Below are 20,087 nucleotides of genomic sequence, written 5' to 3' on the forward strand. Positions count from 1 at the left end.
TGATGACTCCAAAGAGAGCAAGAAGGTGTTTTCATCATCAAATACTGAAGAGGACATGAAGTGCACTTTTTTTCTAAGGAGGGAAGAGAACATGAAGCAAAAAGGTAAAGGAAGAAAAACAGTGAATAAAGAAGGAAGCAATATGGGAAGATGCTGTTTCAGGAGGAAAGGCGGGAAGGAAGGAAAAAGGAGGAAAGTAAAAAGACAGAAGAATTTCACTTTTTAGAAGAGGTGGAAGAGGGGATAGAGGTTGAGGAAAGATGATAAAGAAGGAAAGAAATGGGAAGAAAGCTATAAGGAAGGACAGAAGGAAACAGATAAGATGAAGGAAGCAAGATGCAAACAAATGCAAGGGTGGAAAGAAGGAAATAGAAATAGAAGCGGTAACCAACGAGGCTAGATTAAGGAAATAAGGAGTCAAAGGAAGAAAGAGGGAAAGACAGAAAATGGAAATTAAGGACGTAGACAACACAAGGCTGAAGGAGGGAAGGAAAGAAGACAGAAATGGAGGGTAGAAAGGTGAAAAGAAAGGACATAACGAACCACATAAATATAAGAGTAGTCTAGATGAGTAGAATAGATGAGTGTGAAAAGAAGACATACAGGACAGGAGGCAGAGAGGGTGGAAGTAACTGAGGAAGCACCAGAAGGAGGATAGAAGCCAGGAAACAAAGGAATAAGGAGGGCTGGAAAAGAGAAGGACAGAAGGATGCAATGGAAGCTACATGAAGTCCCAGAAATCTTGAGAAAAAGTACTCAAGTATTTACTGCAGTAAAGGGGCCGAGGTGCATTTCACCTCGGCGGGGTGACTCTGAGGTTTTTCAGGAGGAAAACGAGACGCTCCCATCGGCGGTCTGCCGGGGAAATGGAGGACATTCGGTCCTCCCGGTGGCTTCGGCTCTAATGAAAGTTTTTGTTTATGTTCATCTTCTCGGCGAGAGAAGGGCTCGCCTCTGCAAACAACATAAGCCCTGGCTCGAACCAGCCTCCCCCTCTTCCCAAGACACCTGGGAGGTGAGCACCAGAGCCACTGTCATCTCGTGTCTGTGAAGAGAGGAGGAGGATGTCAGCAGAGCAAAGCTGCTTTTAATGCAAATGCAATTATCCAGGTGAACTCTGACCGTCTCTGAAGCAAAGCGTTTCCTGCACACAAGCTCTGAGAGCACAGCGTTCCCATTTGACTGATGATTTAAGCCGTAAAACAAAGCGCTTCCATACATGGAGGCGCGAGGCCGCCTCTCAAACACTCGAGTCGGAAAATGACATTAGTGCAAAAACGCCAGTTTCTGCTGCTTCATTTCTAGTTATTGTTGCTATGTTTTAACTTTGACAACAGGACATTTAGCTGGATTTGTTTCATTTCTGCTCATTTTTTACCTTTTGAAACTGCATCTTGAAGTATTTTAGATGTACAACTTCACAGGACGAGCCTAAACCTAAACTCCACTCTGAGATAAATATACGAATAAAGTTGTTTAAGAAAAATGCTGATAATAGTAAGTGACTCATATAAGACTACAGAAATTCACATTTTCTATTGAAAATATTATTTTTCCCTTAGTTATACTAGTCTGAAGCTTGTGCAGTCCTCCTTAATGTAATCAGTTATTAAAATGTATTTCCATGGCTCTGATTTTGCATATTTATAATAACACAGTGATGATAATTTTATTTCAGTTGTACTTTTCATGCAAGTGCTTTCCAGAGCAGGGAGTGCCAATAAAAATACATACATTTAAAAAGAATGGATAAATAATCAAAATGAGTTAGTTTTTTTCCCCCCAGGATTTATAAAAGCTATGACAACGAACTAAATACTAAGTTAAAAACAGCAAACCAGAGATAAAAAAATCAAAGCTGCTGTCAGTCCAGGGGTCTGAGGATAAACAGCCTTTAATGTCTGATAGTTTTGGATCTTTATCTTTTATTTGTAGTTTTCAGGACTCTGGACTCCAAAGACCACCTCTGTCTGCCGAGTGCGATTCAAAAACCTTTTTTGTTCTTTGAAGCTGACAAACTGCGTGATAGTTACATTTATGAAGTCGAGACCCAAACAATCGAAGAAGCTAAAAGACCCAACTTAGCAGATCTTTCCCCCCATGGTGGTCTGAGGAAGAAGTTCAGGGCATTTCTGCTGGAATGAAAGCACGGTGGATTAATCTTATGAGTCTTTTTTTTTTTTTTTAATGGCAGACTTGCACAAGAACAGCTCACGAGGTTAACCACACCGGCTTGTATAATGTCGGGTGATTTCTGATGTGCTCTTTCTTTTTAATCTGCCTTTGAAACTTTGCTCATCTTTCCTCTCTCTTGTGTCTCATTGCTTTGCAGTACCTTAACAGAGGATGCACTCGGTTCTTCGCTACCAAAGACACAGACAAGCACATCATGCAGAATCGGAAGAGCCCAGAGGTACAGTATGCAGAAAAGTCTCTGAGTTCAACCAGTTTATGAAACCTGGACCACAAAATAAGCAGAAAAACACAGTTTCACTGAAATGTGAGGCTGATATTACGATATTACAGCAATAAAGCAACATACTGATCATTCCAGTTGTATATTTTATTGTTGAACTCTGAATCATGCAAAGCTGCTCTAACAGAGTTCAGAATAATTCTTATATTCATGATTCTGGGACCTGTGCAGCTTCTCAAATCATCCTGTATCTGAAAAGAGGTGTTTTAGCCCCTCCTCCTTTAAGTAAACTGTATTCTGATTGGCTGCCACTCATAAACACTGAGTTTGGACAGCAGGTGGGTGGGGATTCTTGCCGGAGGTGATCATATCTGGGATATCCACACTCTGTGACATCATAGAGAGCAGAGAGTAGGAAAAAAACTGCGAGTTTAGATAGATCAGATACAGATCTGATGAGGTGATTTGGTTTCCACAAACAAGTTTAGTTGCTAAATTGAGTTTTTGAGCTGCAAATTTTCCCTTTTTTCTTTTCTTTAAACAGCAGAGAGGACTTTTTGTCCTCTTGTAGCTGCAGTAAATTTGTGTCCCCCAATAATTCCATTTCTTAGAAAGGAAACTCTAAAAACTGAGAAGAAAAACGTCGACTCATGCCCCTGTGGGCTGGAAGAAGGGAAACGGTCGCTTTGCAAACTCCATTAGCTCCTTGTTAAACCCGACTCAGCAGATTCGTTCACGTCGTTACGCCCTCCAGCTCCGCTTTTCTTCTCACAGTCGTTGTGTGAGCGAGCCTCTCTTATCTCTCCGATCACTCTGTCTGTTTGTCCAGTGGGAGCTTTTCAGAAAAGAATAAAAGATCTAAGAAGTTGGCTTTAACTTATTTGTCAATGTGTGAAATAGTCTTTTTTTTTTTTTTTTTTTATGGGGGAAAAGAAGAAGAAACCTGCCTGTGAAGCACGTGTGTGTCTTCACTGATAATTACAGACTTTTCATGAGAAACGTGTGTGATGTTTTTCATCTGCACAGAAAACCAACATGTGAAAGACTGAAAAATGAAAGAATTTATCCTGCACACGAATAAAAGTCCAAATTCTGATTCAGCCAGTACAATGCTTTTGCACGCCCAGCTTTGGTTTGTATGTCTGTTAAATTATTTCATTTAAATGATCTTTTTCTAAATTTGTTTAATGATCTGAAACATTTATTTGTTACAAATATGCACAAAAATAAGAAATCATGAAGTACATGAGTACAGCTTCACCATCATGACAGCGAACATCTGGAAGCAGCTGTTTCACTTCATGGCTGTAACAGCTGTAGCTGGAAGAAGCTTTCAGTTAAAATAGAAATTGAAGGAAGGAGATTTACAAAAATCAGGTTTCAGCTTCTTAGATTTTCTTCAAAAACATATATCTGTGTTAAAAATTTAGAAACAAAAAAAATCACGTATCACACAGCAAACGACCAGCACAAAAATGGACTCTGTAAGCTGCTGGGAGCAGAGAGATTCTGGTCCATGCTGACGTGACGGCTTCACAGACTGCACAGAACATCTGTGATGAGAATCAGAGGCGCTCTGTTAGATTTAACTGTGGACTCAGGCAGGCTGTGGGGTTTAGATGGTGCTCGGATGATACAAGGCAGGATGGATCCAAATTCTGTTGAGTCTGTGTGAACTTTATATCAGTTTCCTGTTTTTTGGCTTGCAAGACGGACACCTGGTGTGGTCTTCTGCTGCTCTAGCCCATTCAGAGATGCTCATCTGCATACCTTCACTGAAATGAGTGTTTAACCCTGTCAGGTCAAAGCAGTCTGGCCATCACTCTCCTGTGACATGTGACTGGATATTTTCTCCCTTGTGTGGGAAACTCCCAGCAGATCAGCAGCTTCTGAAACACTCGGACCAGCCTCAATCCAATCTCATCGACTTATTAGATGTAATATTTAATGAGCAGGTATGTCTAATAAACTGGCCTGCAAGTGTATACGGTTAAATAATAGGCCCATAAGGCGAAAAGAACGGCATTGGGAATCTTAGAACTAATTGAAAGTTTGAATCTGAGGTTGTTCGTTAACACGCTGGTCCATCTGTGCTACCTAAAGCCTCAGAGATGGAAATAAACTGACAGTAAAGCTTTGATTATATGCATTTCGTTACGAGGCAGCAGATAATCCTAACAGCAGCCACCCTGTGATAATTCATTAGTGCTGTTGTGTAATGTTCTTGCCTGAAATTGCTCGCTGCAAACAGGCTCTGCTTATATAATCTCCTTGTTTTCAGATGCTTCATATATAAACAGCAAACATTTTAATTAGCAGCCAGACCGAGAGCCTCGGTGCAGCGCGGGACATTTAACGCTGTGCATTAATAAGAGAAGCTCATCATGTGAAATGAGCTCCTTTCTTTGCCTATGGCTTTTGATTAATTATGCACAAGTGTTCTATTACAGCGTCTGTACACGGCTTCCTCTGCAGTGTGTCGGTATTAATTATTGCAGCCATTAACAGGAGCACGGACGGTACATCGGAGCGCTGCTGAAGATGGCGGATGGAAAGAGGAAGAATCCGGTCGCACACATCCATCACTGGTGGTTAAGAGCATTGTCGTTTTAGTCTTTCATCTTCATCTCACCGAAGATTTAAACTGTACAGGTCTCTCGGTGAAGAGCAAGAATAGTTCAAGGTCTTACAGAACAGTTTTTGTAAGGTCTTTATGTGAGGTACTCCTAAAATTGGATCCGGTACAGTCTCTAAAACAAGTCTACCAACACTGTCCTCTATGATGATATATGCACAGCCATCCGTCCATCCATCCAGCAACAGTCTAAGACCTCCCTCACCCCGGCCACCTGTTCCAGCAACTTGCCCCCCTGTTGTTCCAGAGAAATATAATCTCTCCAGAGAGTCCTGGGTCTGTCCCAGCACCTCCTCCCGATAGAACCTCCCCGAAACGCCTCAACTGGAGGCTCCAGAGGTGGCATTGTTGGAGTTTAATGCTTTGTGGACTGGGTTGGAGGTCCTGGTGCTGCTTTTAAATCTGGTTATATGCACATTCAGTCTACCTTCAGTTTTATTCACGTAGCAGACCTTTATCTGGCTCAATGAACTGTGACTCAGTTCAGAGTCACAGTCGTCTTTGCTTTGTAGATGTTTTATAGAACCCCAAGAATCAGATGATTCTGTGTGAGCAGCATTTGGCAGGAAGAAACCTTCTGTAGAACCAGACTCGGGGACGGGAAGCCATCCGTGACTGACAAAAGAAAGTTTATAGATGCCGTGCATCATGGGAAGTCCCAAAGCAGTGTTATCATACAGCACGTTCTTATTCCTCAAAGTGTCCAAAATTCCAAACAGCAAACCAGTAAAACAACAATAAACACAAAAAACAACTCTAATATTAAATTCCAGTGACATCAGGGTTTCTCTTCAGAATAAAAACATGCAGAAGGAGAAAGAAGCTGACTGATTTTTCGACAGATCTGCTCCTCGTCCTTTAAGTCAGCGCAAGGGTGAAATAGATCAGGTGTCAAACTGTGGACTCGCAGAATTAAACTGTTTTTGGCAGAATGAAAAAAACAGATTGTTGGACAACGGTCCTTTTGTTGTAGCCCGGGAAACAATTATCTGGCAGCATCAGAGTGGGAGGCTTGTTTAATAGAAAGGAGGCACACAAAGGAAGAAAGTTGTCCTGGGAAATGATCTTCGGAAAGTTTGTTTTTTGCGTGTCCTCTTGCTTTATTTCATGACTTCCTCAGAGACCCAAGTAAAGAAGTATTTGCAGACAATCTCCAGCTTTTGTGCCTTAACTTGAGCTCTGGGAGGGAGGGCGTGCGGCAGGGCAACTCAGGTAATATCTGATAAAATCCCGGATCACAGAGGAATATCCCGCATTAACTGTGAGGCGGCCTCGGAGATCAAACGTTAGGGAAACTCGAGCTTCGCCCCTCCCGCCCGGTCCTTCGGGTTCACGAAGACAAATTGTGAGCGGGATCAGTCCCAGATTAGCTCGAGTGTAGCTGCTGTAATCTCTGATAAATGATGTGCTGTATGTCTCCTCGCTGCTCCGGCTCGTGTCACGCAGGACGACCAGGTGATTGGCTGTTTCTCCTCTCGCTTCTGACTTTCCGAGCATGCTTTCAGCTCTGCAGTGCTTTCTGCTCCTTCCTGCTTTGTAGAAAATAATCGAGCCTTTCAGTCAACCTGTGTCTGCTTTTGTGCATCTGGGAATGTCACAGTGCAGTCGGCCTGTCTCAGAAATGGGAGCTTTGCTGGTCCAGCCCATCGAAGATCCAAGTGGACCGTATGTGGCTGTCTAAAGGAATTACTTATCTTAGCTTAATGGCTGCCTGAAGCTGTCCTGTGCCTAGATTTGACTCCACTGTGGAGTTTATTCTAGATGCGACAATATTTATGTCACTTCCACCCAAAACTGCAATATTAACTAACACTTAACTTTATTTTGATTTATATCCTAAGTTTGGATTTGACTCTGCACTGAAATAAGCGCAATGGTGGCTGACAACAAACCACAAGTGCCGTGTTTTCTTCATTGCAGTGAATTACTCCTGTTTCATAATATCAAATCTGCGTAATTATACAAACTGGGGTAAATAAATACCAGAACAATAATTTATTAATAATAATTTGTTACATTGTAACACATTAATGTTGCAGCTGCAGATGATTTTAGTCAGGCTGTTTCAAAGCAGGACCACATATTCACAAATGCACATTTTAAATAGAGCACAGAGTGTAGTGCATAGGTGTCAAACTCTGGCCCGCGGGCCAAATTTGGCCCGCAGCCTAATTACATTTGGCCCGCGAAGCCATACCAAATTACTATTAGAGCTGGCCTACTGGTATTATACAGCTAACATATATATTGTTTAGTATTAAGCTTTGCTTGTTCCATATTCAGTTTTCCAGAAAAACTTATTTGAGTCCATAAGAAAAGATTCATTCTTATATCTAGAGGAAGATTTTTTTTTCAATAAATATTAATGTTAGGCCACGACTTTGTTCCAGTTTTGAATTTTGGCCCACTGTGTATTTGAGTTTGACACCCCTGGTGTAGTGTTTTCATCCTTAATGCAGTGGAGTAGAAGCAGAAAGCAGTACAAGTACTCAGTTACCTTCCATAACCTGTCCTATGCGAGCACCCAGCCCATTAGTGTTTGCCGGGAGGCTGCTGGGCTCTGGCCTCGTGCAGGTTTCAGCTTCTGTGTTGCTAAAGTTTTTCTTCAGATGATTTTCAGGCGTCTAAGTGAAATTTATTCACATTTTTGTCTCATAACCAAAACTCCTAATGCTTCTAATGTGTAAATAAATACCGGTTAAACTGACTGATGTTTGCAGAAATGCTCCCTTCTGGCTGTTGATTCGACTGCTTGAGCTCTATTGGCGGGGGGGAAGGGAGAGAGAAATCTGGAGAGAACCTGATTAAATGGAAGAACCGGCTAAGCAAAATAATTCGTTTTCCACTTAATCCACTATCACAAGGGACACGCGTGCGCTGGCGTCTATAGTTTAGCCCGTGGTTATCGTTATAATGCGGCATTCCTGAGTGAGTTTTTCAGGTGTGTGTGTTTTTCTTCCTACTTCTCTCTGCTGAAGATTGTGCTTCTTCTTTCGCTGCCTGCTCTGCTTTGTGCAACACGATCAGTGATAAACAGGGTGATTGCTGCACTCCGCAGAGTGAAAGCATTCGGCTCGAGATTAAGTTAGAATGATTTGGAGATTCAGATTTCTCCAAAGTGAAGGAAGAGAAGAGAGCAGGTAGGCAGAAAGGTAAAAATGACAAGCGGTAAAGAAATGAAGTTAGAAGTGAGTTGTGTAAGAAAGGACATGAGAATAAAAATATGAAGGAGATGGAGATGAACGAAGATTTTTAAATGTCGGTGACGTTTTCTCTCCTGGTTCCTCAGCACACAAAGTCGGGCCCGTTGAAGGACCCGCTGCTGGACGACCACGGCGACTTTGCCAGGATGTGCGTAGCCATGAAGAAGATCGGCCTGGACGACACAGAGAAGCTGGATCTGTTCAGGGTGGTGGCCGGCGTGCTGCACCTCGGCAACATCGACTTCGAGGAGGCCGGAAGCACATCAGGTGAGAACAAGAAGTCACACATGTGAACCTGTTTTTGGACTTGGAGAAGACGTTTCACGTCCTTTGTGTTCTTTGGGTTTGTGGGGCATCGCTCCTGTTGTCACGGGGTGTTCGGTCCGTTTACAACCTCAGACAGAGTTTTGGTCAGACTCAGTCAGAGTGTAGTCGATCGTATTGGGGGAAACTTGGTTCATTATTTTGCAGACTTTTTGAATCTGCTGATTGGTAGATGACTACTTGGTCCGGAAGCTTCTTGGAGATGATGTGATTCTGTTGACAACCTGCAGTTTGGTGCCCAGAGCGAAGTCACCGGGTTGTGAATTGGCACCTCTAAGTTCAAGGCTGTGTCTTATTCCGGGCTGGGAATGAGTCGCTGCTCCGATTGGAGGAGTTTGGTGTCCCGACTCGTGCTCAGCAGTGAGTGAAGAAGGAGCAGGAGGCTCACTAATGCAACGTACACGTTAGATGTAGATCAAGGCTGTTGATCTACATTCCCACCATCACCTTCAGCCACGAGCTGTCGAGCACACCGAACATTTAAAACAGAAAAACGTGAAATTCATTAACAGCGTCGTGAAGATAATAAACCCTTAAACTTTCTGAGAACCTCAATCAAACTTTTTTTTTCTGCATCCCAGGTTGGTTGATGTGTCGCTGCCATTTTGACTTCCTCAATTTGTCATTCAAATGTCAGATTTCACACGGAGATGATTCCAATCAAACACAAATAGCACAAGGCCAAACAGGTCGTTCTCTTCGACTTTAAAAATGCAAAGACGTCACGTCGAAGCATTCACTGAAAGACGGGAGGGAAACGCAGCTGTAGTTGATGTGGGGATGGATGTCAGGTTTACCTGCATGATCACGCTGCATTAAAATCACAGTCCTGAACAGGAAGGCATTTTAAAAAAGTGCCTTTGTGTGTGTTGGTGCTGCTAAAGCCCGTAACGCCGTCTGACCTGAAATTTAGCTAATGTGAATAAAGTTCTGCACCGAAATGTTATTTAATTAAACTTCCTGTGCTTGTGGTTTACATATCCAACCGCGTCCATCAGTCTGTCTGACAGAGAGCACCGATGGAGCGATTAGTTGTGCACATTTTCCAGAGTTTGGACCTTCCTGTTTGCACCTTCACTTCCACTCACTGATTACGTTTTAGCACTAAAGCCTACTTCAAGAACCCTTCTCGATCACTCTCCACGGTCATAAGTGAGCCACAATCCCAGCTTTGATGAAGCTGTGCTGATTGATGCCCCAGAAAGGAGAAAAGGGTTGCGTAATCCATAATCCACAAACCTTTTGTGTGGCTTTGCTGTTTGTTTATTAACCAGCTAGTTATTAAGTCTGCTAACAGAATAATAAGAAATTAAAACTACACCAGAAAGATTGACCCCAACAGATCAGGACGGATCAGGACGTGAAGCACTGTAACTCGACGGAGTGCGACGTGGCTGGTCGTGAGGTGGGCGTTCTCCGAGCGGAGCCCTGCGGCGCTCCGTGATTGCATTTGCTCTGTATCAGAAGTCATCCATCTCTCGGGCTTCCCAGCTCCTAAACGGCACCGGTTTGGCTCCTGAGAGGCCGACGCCTCTTTGATCTCATCCCTCAAAGCTCTGTGCTGTGATTGATTGCTGTAATATTCAGCCTCGATCTCCCTCCGTCTCACTTCAGCCTCGTTGCGATGGCTGATAGATGTCGCGGGTCTGACAGCGGCGTCACGGAAAGACCTTTTCTTCTTGTTGCACTTTGTTTTTTTTCGCAGATGAAAAACACTCAGAACACTAATGACTAATCTCGAGTTATTTTTCTCTGGCTGAGGGGAAATTCATTAATTACACAGCCAACAAACTAATTCTGTAATTATTCCAGTGAATATTTCAGGGATTATGCTCTCTGCACTCGCAGAGGCATTTTTCTGTGCCTCGTTTTTCCACAGCGGTTAAGACTCGAACCCTCAGGGAGGCTCAGTTTCCATGAAAATCAGCTGATCCTTTGAACTTCAACTCGGTCTTGAAGTTCCTCCCCATCGTTTTCTCCCTGCGCCGGAAAGAAGAGGAAGCACAGCAGGGAGCCTATTAAACGGAAAGGTTCTCACAGCAGGGGGCTCACTTGGCACATGTTTTACAGTAAACGAGGACAGAGCGTTCAGGCCGAGGAGCCAATCAGATGGGGCTATTGAGACGGGCTTGGCTTGCAGTTGCAGAGCGGTCCCTCGGGGAGCTTTTAAAGAATATTTACTTATCTTAGACCCAGAAAGCATGTAGAAGTCAAGTTCATTTAAACAGCTATTCCTAATGCCGCCGTTCACACAGGAGGATTTCATTTATATGAGTTTTCCAGTGCGATCTGACCAATCGGACCGCAGCATTTGGCAATGAGTGCGCTCGTAGCTGAAAGCACGCATCAGCACTGAATATAGGATGATATGGAAACAGTCAAATAACTTCGACTGCATCTCTCAGCCTGTTTGTGGTTTTCAGGTTCTTTGATCACATGACAAAAGAGAGCGAGAGGGCGGTCTCATTAAAACGTTTCCATCAAGGATGAGTGGTGTAGAGCGGGGACGTTCTAATGAGGTCCAACCTTTAGCCAACAGATTAATTAGCGGATTCATCTCTGCTGTTTGGCTGTAATAAGTCCACTCAGACGACGGTGCTCTGAGCGGCAGGATGGAGTCTCTTCAAAAGGTCAAACTGCTCTGAATGTTCTCATTTCAGCTCGTTGTTAAAGTCTTCCCATGAATCTCCTTTGGCGCTGGTGTCAACGCTCGCTTCTTCTCTGGACTCGATTCATTTCAGAGTAAACTGAGAAATCTATCCAGAGAGGCTGGAAATAACGGTCCTTAATTAACTGGGATTCATGTCCAAGTGTTCGTCTTCTGTTCTGATTTGTGGTTTGAGCGCTCGCCTCTGCGGGGCCTTCTTTCACCCTCCAGTTATCGATTAGGTATTAGCTTAGCTTAGCTTTCAGGGGCTATCGATTCCTGGCATTGATCGGAGGAGCAGCTGTAATGATGTGAAGCCGTGTCACGGGGGTTCACGGCTGCTCTAATCCAATCTTTGATGTGAACGGCTTCCGTCAGCAGCCTCAGCCCTGAACACCATCGGACCGCCTTTCATGTGAGAAACCAACTTGTCACTTCCTGTGGTCTGTTCACATGCCGAGGCGTTCATACGTAAAAGCCTGCGTCATATACGGCCTTCATCTTATAGTTGGATTCACTTGTCATGCGAGTGCTCGCTGTCTGGTAAGTGTGGGGGGTTTAGCAGGTTGCTACATTCATATTTTACATTCACGTAATCCTTTGGTGGGTCGGATCAGCTGCTGCCGCCATCGGCACAGAGCGGTATAGAAACAGCTTTTCTCCTTTTTCTCCTGCTCACAGTGAGTTAGGAAAAGATGAATCTTCATTGATCCAGCAGGGGAAACATGACCTTTTTAAATTGAAAATTTCAATAAATAACCCTACCCCTGACCCTAGATGGGAAGAAGTGTGGCATGGCTCCATAGTGGGGCTATTAAAGCGTAAAAATATAAAGGAAGTCTTGTGAGGTGTTAAAATATCAAAGTGAAAGGAAATGAGGAACATGTTCACAAAGACTTGCAGATGCATATAGATTTCGCCCCACCAGCATTTTTCCCATTTTCTGTAACCGCTGATTTATGTCGTGCCTTAAAGTGACCTCACAGCCGACGACACATCCGCTCTCTGGTGGAGTTTCACTTGTTGTGCATCTCACAGTTTCTATAAAGCGACACACGGTTGAGTTTAAGAAGCACACGTGTGATTGTTCACTGCTTTATCAGTGATGTATGAGTACAGGAGTTCGGAGATTCTCTGATTGCACATAGGAAGATGTAAAGATGAGACTTGTGGATGTTCTCCTCTGGTGGTCAGCAAGGCATGGTGACGTCACAGTTGGCATGCAACAACCAATGCGTTGACCATAAATCAGACCAAGAGTTTTGGTTTTAAAACCTGTGAAAATGTGGGTTGGTTCTGAAAAGACACCAGGTTAGAACTCCGTGTGGACCGCTGTAGTAATCATGCTCCAGGCTGTAAAAGCCAACCAGAAGACGTTTCTCTTAAGAGCACTCAAAACTTACATTGCTGTCAAACAAAGCAACAAACATTTCTTGAAGCGCCACTTTGATTTCTGGGTTTCCGGGTCAGGAATGTGTAGCTATTGTGCAATGCATTCCTCGGGTTGGATTCAATAAAAGTCTATAAGAAAACAGCCCTACATTCCTGGCTGCTCAGGCAAGATACTGAAACGTGAGTTGCTCCTGACATGCTGATGGGAGTGTGTGTGAATATTAGATCAAAGTCAAAGTCAACTTTATTTGTCGATTCTGCCACATGTACAGGACATACAGAGAATAGAAATTGCGTTACTCTCAATCCCTAGATAAATAGCAAATGAACATTTAAATATATTTAAATATAAAAGTGATTAAAAATGCAAGTAAAATAATTAAAAAGTAAAAATTTAAATAAATACAATTTTACATATAACAAGAAAGCTATACAATATACAATATAATGGGTAAGTGACATTGAGTGTAAACCAGGCAGAGTAGTGCAAATAGGCAAATAGTGCAAATGGAGATTTAGTAATGTACGGTAAGAGAAAGTGTAACAACAAAGTCTTATGAGGTAATGGCAGTCCAATGCTCCACAAAGTGACTGGTAACTGGTGCAGGCCAGTGAGTGAGTCAGAGAGTGTGTGTGTTTGTGTGTGTGTGACAGAGTTCGGTGAGACCGTGGAGGAGAGAGGGGAGAGGGGGCAGAATCGGGAGGGAGTTAAGCTTCCTGACAGCCTGATGGATGAAGCTGATAAATAAGTGTGTGTGTGTGTGTGTGTGTGTGTATATTCAGTACGAGTTTTGCCCTTTTCCTCGTCTTGCAGGCGGCTGCGCCATCAAGAACCAGTCGAGTCAGACGCTGGAGCACTGCGCTGAGCTGCTTGGCCTGGAGGAGGAGGACCTGCGGGTCAGTCTCACCAGCAGAGTCATGCTCACGACAGCAGGGGGCGCCAAAGGAACGGCGATCAAGTAAGAAGCTTCTGTCACTCACACAGACACACACAGACAGTCAGACAGCTGTGTTCACATCAGAGGACCTTTCACTGATTTATGTGCTACCCATGATCACTGCATTACTAACACTAACCAATAGTTTATTACAATGATGATGTCACGGGGACCAGAGGAGGTCAGGTCACCACCAGAACGTCTCTCTCTCTCACACACACACACACACACACACACACACACACACACACACACACACACACACACACACACACACACACTCTCTGACATTTTGAGGATCTCAGAGACCGCCTTGCTGCTGTTGGGTGGGGCCTCATGCTGAGAGGGACTACAGGTGTTTTGCTGACTTTAAGCCAACCGGTTTGTTCCTTTGAGCTCTGTGGTGTCGACCAGTTTAAAATGAGACGCTCTCACACATAAAAACCACCAGCTGTGCCTTTAGAAGGAGCGTAGAGGAGCATGAGAGAGCGTGCTCGTCTCTGAGGGATTTTACTGATGATGATGATAAAGGTTTTAGGCTGTAGTTTGGCACCACCTGGAGCTCCGTCTTTATATCAAGGACCACAAAGGAAGCACATCTTTGACTTTTATCTTTGTCTGTGTGATTTCATCTCTTTCATTCCTGGATTTTTTTTAAAATTGCTTTTAACTGTTAGAAAACATTACTTGTAACTATTTGCTGGATAACATGGCAGCTTTTGCACAGTGAGAGGAAGCACTGACATTCTCCTCTTGATCACGTAGATTTGTAAAGCAGGGCTTCTTACGGCTCAGTTTAACTACAGAGCAATGTGTACTCCTAATGCCAGTCAGGAAGGCACCTGCTGTAAATCTTGGCCAGATCAACCAAGTGGATCATGAAAAATTAGATTTCCTTACTGGCTCGGTCAGGGCTCGGGTTAAGGACCGCCTCCGGTGCGGCAAACCGTGTTACTGTTTACCGAAAACAAAGGACGTCCAAGTGTGGTGCATAGACTGTATGTAAAAGATGTACATAGTCATTGGCTTAATATATATTGTCCTGAAGCCTCGATTGGAACATTTTGGCCATGCTGGTGTTTTCAAAACGGGAATGACAGACCTTCAATTATGAAGTAGCCACATCCCAAAGTGTGGAACATGGTCCCCAAGTGGGTTGTGAAGGTACTCCAGGTAATTTCTGTGAAATATTTACACTTTAAAAAGAAACTGAACTAATAAATAAAGTCATAGGATTTAAATATCAGTTACTTACTGTAATTTTTCCTCTTGCAATGTCTTTGTGATCCTGAACTCCTCTCATATCCCATCATTAGGAGGGAAGACGTTAGTTTGGAGAGACAAGCTATAAAAGTTCAACAAGAGAATCACTAGATCGAAATGATCCATTGAAATTCTTGATGAGATGTGATTATAGGTTTGGCTGGGAGCGTAACATTGGGCATTCAGTACCCTTCAAAACTGTCTGTGGTGTATATTTGCTGTCTTGAAGCTTTGTGTTTGGTCTCCACCAACCTGCGTGTGAAGTATCTGCCTCCTGAATGCACGGCAGTGTTTCCAGTTAAACTCTGTGTCTGCCGGCTGTTTGCTGCCGAGCGGAGCCTCCACGTGTTCACTTTGAGTTTTCAGTGAACTGAAACACGTTTTCCTGTCTGACAGCTCTCACCGTACAGCTTCTCACACTGTTATTGTTTAAAAAAAAAATCTACTGTGCCTGCAAAAAGAATTGACAGTTTGAAGCTTGACTGAAAGCTTCAGAACAGCTGCCGAGTGGAGTTTGTACTCTGAGACTCAGATAGAAGTTGAGTAAATATGGTCATAATTTTATTTTAACTTTGTTTCGTGTTTTTTAAACCTTCCTTCTCCTACTGCATCTTTTGTAGGGTGTCCTACGTAACTCCTCGCTAAGAGCCGGCTGACTCTCCGCCTCATCTCTTTGTCCTGATAAACACCTGATTGAATCTGAGTGTTTTTGCCAAAACTTATTATGACTAAAGTGGAGGGCCATCTGGACTCTGATTGAAGCACCGGGATGCTCAAATGAGGTTGATTTGAAAAGGTCAGAGTGGTGGCTGAATGTTTCAGGAAGGTCGTTCCATCGTATTTTTCATGTTTTCCTTCAGAAACACAAGAAAAATACGAAACAACCAAGCACGTACGCCCAGAATCCATATCAGCTGATCGGGGGCCAACAACCACATGGTCACATAGTTTCAACCCATCGGTGTCCCTGGCAGTAAATCGAAGCTGTAGGTATCTCTAATCCCCTCAAACTCTTTGACGTTTTCTCCAGTGAATAATCAGGAAAAGAAGATCAAACATCTACAAAAGAATCAACCAGAACGAGTCAGTTTTTAGCTTTAGATCAGGGGTGGGAAACTCCAGGCCTCAAGGGCCGGTGTCCTGCAGGTTTTAGATGTCTCCTTGATCCAACACTGCTGATTTAAATGGCTAAATCACCTCCTCAACATGTCTTGGAGTTCTGCAGAGGCTAGTAATGAACTTTTGATTCTGATTTGATTCGATTCTTTGATTTGATTCGTGTGTTTTGACCCAGGCTTGAGGCCTAAAGTTCCCCTACCCCTGCTTTAGGTGATGACACAAGGGCTTGAAACGCTGAAATACGGTACCAAGTCTCAGTCCACCCCAGTGCCCTCACTGGTCTCTAATTCTTTCAATAGTCACAGTGTGACGGGAACATTTTGGTCTTTGCTGCACAGAAGGGTTGGGTGGTGCCAAGAAAGCTAAAGCAGTACTTGGAAGCCAAACATCTGAAGGTCGCTGGATTTGAACCCGATGCAGAGAGCGTCGCATTGGCAAGTCCAGTTTTCATGAGCCAGGCGTAAAAAGATAAAAGCTGAATTTAATTGAAAGTGACTTCAACTGTTTTATTATTTATTCATGTTGTGACACTTGGGGTGGCTGTAAAACTCTTCTGCTTACAGCTTCTGGAACGTGTTTTTCAGCCCAGAAAATTTCAGCTCTCATTATGAAGGAAGCTTAAAAATATTGGAAAGAAACAGGGGTGTTAGAAAAACCCCATCCTCATGTGCTTCCATCTAGTTTCCTTAAAATCCAGTCCATTGTGACACTTTAATTTGGATTTTTATTCCTGGGCATAAACACGTAATCCCAAATGGGAATAAAAGAATCCTCATTATTTCAAACTACTTTCAAATGTATCTGGGGTCAGAACATGCTTCACTACATGCCCGCTCTCTGATTTATCTTAAACTTCACACTTTAACCCGTCAACAATGTGATGCAGAAACTTGTAACACCAAGAGGGAGCAGCATGCACCAGTGTGCTCAGAGTGAGGGAGTTCCTGGTCTTAGGCACTTTAAATCAGGGTGACCTTTACGGTTTACTGCAGCCTGAAAGGGATCACAGATAATGCTGATAAAAAACATCATCCGTTAATATTATTAATGGCTCTTATTTAGAAAGAAAGGCGAGAGGAATAAAGGCAGACAATCACGGTGGATTTAAACAGTTTGTCTTTGGCTGGCTGCTTCAATTATGTGAATCTAAGGTTATATAAGATGTTGACTGTCTATGTGTCCGACTTTTTATCATGCTGCTTCTGGACCAAATGTCCACTGAGGGTTTTCTGTGCTGGATGCTCATAGTAGATGTGGAAGTTCTTGAAAAAAAATGTAGTTTTTTCTTCTCTGGGCTCTCTGTGCTGTCATAGAAGCTGTTCAAACAGCAGCGACCAATGAGAAGAAAGCTTGCTTAAAGCAGCAGGTACAATTTTACCTTTTAAAGGTGTAAAATACCAGCACACGACAAACAGACACCATCAGCAAGGAGTCCAACAAAGGTGACAGAGTCCTGTAAACATCATGCAAACAGGCTTCTAGACCTCTTTACTGCTCAGGCCAGTGTGTTTGCCTCACACCTTTATATAAATGTGCACATTGAAATTCTGTCCGTCTCCTCCTTCCACATGCTAAACACCTAATTTAAGTTAAATGTGACAATTGGCTTGTCGGAGCACATATGGCGCTCCCCTTCTGCTGGAGGAAAACACTGTGCGTGTGTGTGTGTGTGTGTGTGTGTGTGTGTGTGTGTGTGAGTGAGAAGAACGGCGTGCAACTTAAATTTTCCAGGCTTTGGTTTTGTTCACAGACATATTTAACGTTCTTTACATAATGTCCTGTTGTTTCTGGATTCTGTTCTCTGTGCTTAATGTGTTTTAAATTGCTGGTAATTTACCTGCTGCAGCAGTTTCAGTGTAGCGTGCATCACCTACAGGCAGGGGAAGGTGTTTTCTTCCAGCTCAATTTATGCACTTTTGTAAAATTTGTGCATAAAAAGCCAAACTGGAAATGCTGAAAGGTCCAAATGTAAACAGAAGGGAGTTTAGTTAGTGAGGACTTATTTATTTTTATGCTGTCATAAAATGCGTAGAAACGCAAAATCAACCCAATAAAATGGGCTGAAATGGGACAAAGGTAGCACTAAATATCCAACTTTTTGAGAGGTGTAGGAGGCTCTGAATAACTCCTTTATTTTACCTGCTTCATTGAAGACCAGCTAAACTGAGTAAACAACATGGAAAAAGGCTAAATACATTTTTTATTATTATTAGTCCTTTATTTATCCAGGTAAAAAATCTCATTGAGATTAAAAATCTCATTTCCAAGAGAGACCTGGCATCATGGCAACAAAAGTTACATACCACATAGGTATATAACATTTAAAGCAAACACAATATCCCATACCAACATGTGTAAAATATACAATAACAGATCAAATTAAGAGTACATTAAAAACAATCACACTGAGTAAAAGAGCTGTTCTCTCGTTCCTTTAAGACAGACTTAAACTCTCCCAAGGTAACCAATTCTGATAATTTCAGTTCCTTCTGCAGATTATTCCAGGAAGCAGGGGCAGCGTATTTAAAAGCCTTTTTCCCCAATTCTGTTCTGATTTTTGGGACAATCAATTGTATGATATTGTGCGAACGAAGGCTGTATTGGTTGTGGTTTTTACACATATAAACACATAAATAAGATGGAACCAGCCCAAGGAGAGATTTATAGATAAAGATCAACCAATGGGAGAGTCTGCGAATATGAAAGATAGCAGCAGCATACAAAGAACAATGATGTACACGATTTCCATAGCCAGTAATAAAACGTAAAGCACAATGGTACACAGTATCCAACCTCTTTAGGTAGTGGGCAGGTGCATTCATAAAAAGCAGGTCACCATGTTCCAATAAAGGTAAAAAGGTTGCACAAATCAAATGTTTTCTCACTTGGAGGGAGAAACAGGATTGGTTTCTAAAAAAGTAACCTAGTTTTAGTTTTAACTTCGACACAAGCCTTTGAATGTGAGTCTTAAATGACAAATTCTGATCTATAATTATCCCTAGATACTTGTAAGATGGGACCATTTCAATTTCAGTTCCTTGAATTGTTTTAATCTTAGGAGACATAGCTAACAACTCTTTGCCATTTGAGAATAACATGAGCTTGGATTTATCTGGATTTAACACCAACTTAAGTTGAGTTAAATGGGACTGAACGACATCAAAGGCACACTGCAGAAATTGCAGGGTGTGTGCTACTGAAGGGGATGAACAATAAATAATTGTATCATCTGCATAAAGATGAAATGCTGCATTTGACAAATTATCACAAAGGTTGTTTATGTAAAGAGAAAATAGCAATGGTCCTAATATGGAGCCCTGCGGAACTCCTTTGGGTACTGAGAGAAAAGAGGAAGAAGACCCAGCAGCATGGACACACTGTTTTCTTGCTGACAAGTAATTTGAAAACCAACTTACAGCATTTACAGATAGACCAATATTGTTTAGTCTATTTAATAAAATAGCATGGTCAACTGTATCAAAAGCCTTTGACAAGTCAAGAAAAAGAGCAGCACAGTATTTTTTTGCAGTCCATTGAATCAACAATGTCATTAACCACTTTAATAGCATCAGTTATTGTGCTGTGTTGTTTTCTGAATCCTGACTGATGTTGGGAAAGAACTGAATTTTCATCCAAAAAGTCTTTCAGTTGTTCACTAATGAACTTTTCTAGAACTTCTAGAACATCTGAAGGATCGCCTCCTTTCAGCAAAGGGAGAACATAGGCAGATTTTCATATTACAGGGATCTCACTGTTCGAGAGGCTAAGATTAAAAATGTAAGTTATTGGTTCTGCTAAAAAATCTACAGCCATCTTAAGAAAATAGGGATCAAGTTGATCTGGTCCTGCAGATTTATTTAGATCCAACAGATTTAAAGCCCTGTGGACCTCAAAAACATTTAACGGAGAAAAACTGAAGGGTTGGACCACAGATTCAGTTTGAGCGGTTGCAGAGAGAGCCTCTTGTTGATTAAGCTGTTTAAAATCTGGATATAAAGATTCAAATAGAGATCCTGAAGAAACAAAATGCTCATTAAAGCAGTTTAGAATGTCAATTTTTCTCTGTTAAAGTGCAGGAGTCTTTTACAACAAAAGTTGGCATCTCATGTGTAGTTATGTCCCCATAAGAAGATTTTATTATTTTCCAGAA

The 20,087-nt window shown here is 42.5% G+C and overlaps 1 protein-coding gene across 1 annotated transcript in view; it reads left to right on the forward strand.

Moving 5' to 3' along the window:
• myo6a (myosin VIa) overlaps positions 1-20,087 on the forward strand; it is a 153,755-nt gene that overhangs the window by 42,726 nt on the left and 90,942 nt on the right. The window contains exons 10-12 of the mRNA XM_085373330.1: positions 2,333-2,413; positions 8,341-8,521; positions 13,432-13,576. Coding sequence (XP_085229456.1) covers positions 2,333-2,413; positions 8,341-8,521; positions 13,432-13,576 — 407 coding nt within the window. The remainder of the gene's footprint in view (positions 1-2,332; positions 2,414-8,340; positions 8,522-13,431; positions 13,577-20,087) is intronic.

This window comes from Diplotaxodon limnothrissa, linkage group LG15, assembly GCF_057381915.1.
Source record: "Diplotaxodon limnothrissa isolate DT_005_m linkage group LG15, D_limnothrissa_male_GT1.1, whole genome shotgun sequence".
NCBI lineage: Eukaryota > Metazoa > Chordata > Actinopteri > Cichliformes > Cichlidae > Diplotaxodon > Diplotaxodon limnothrissa.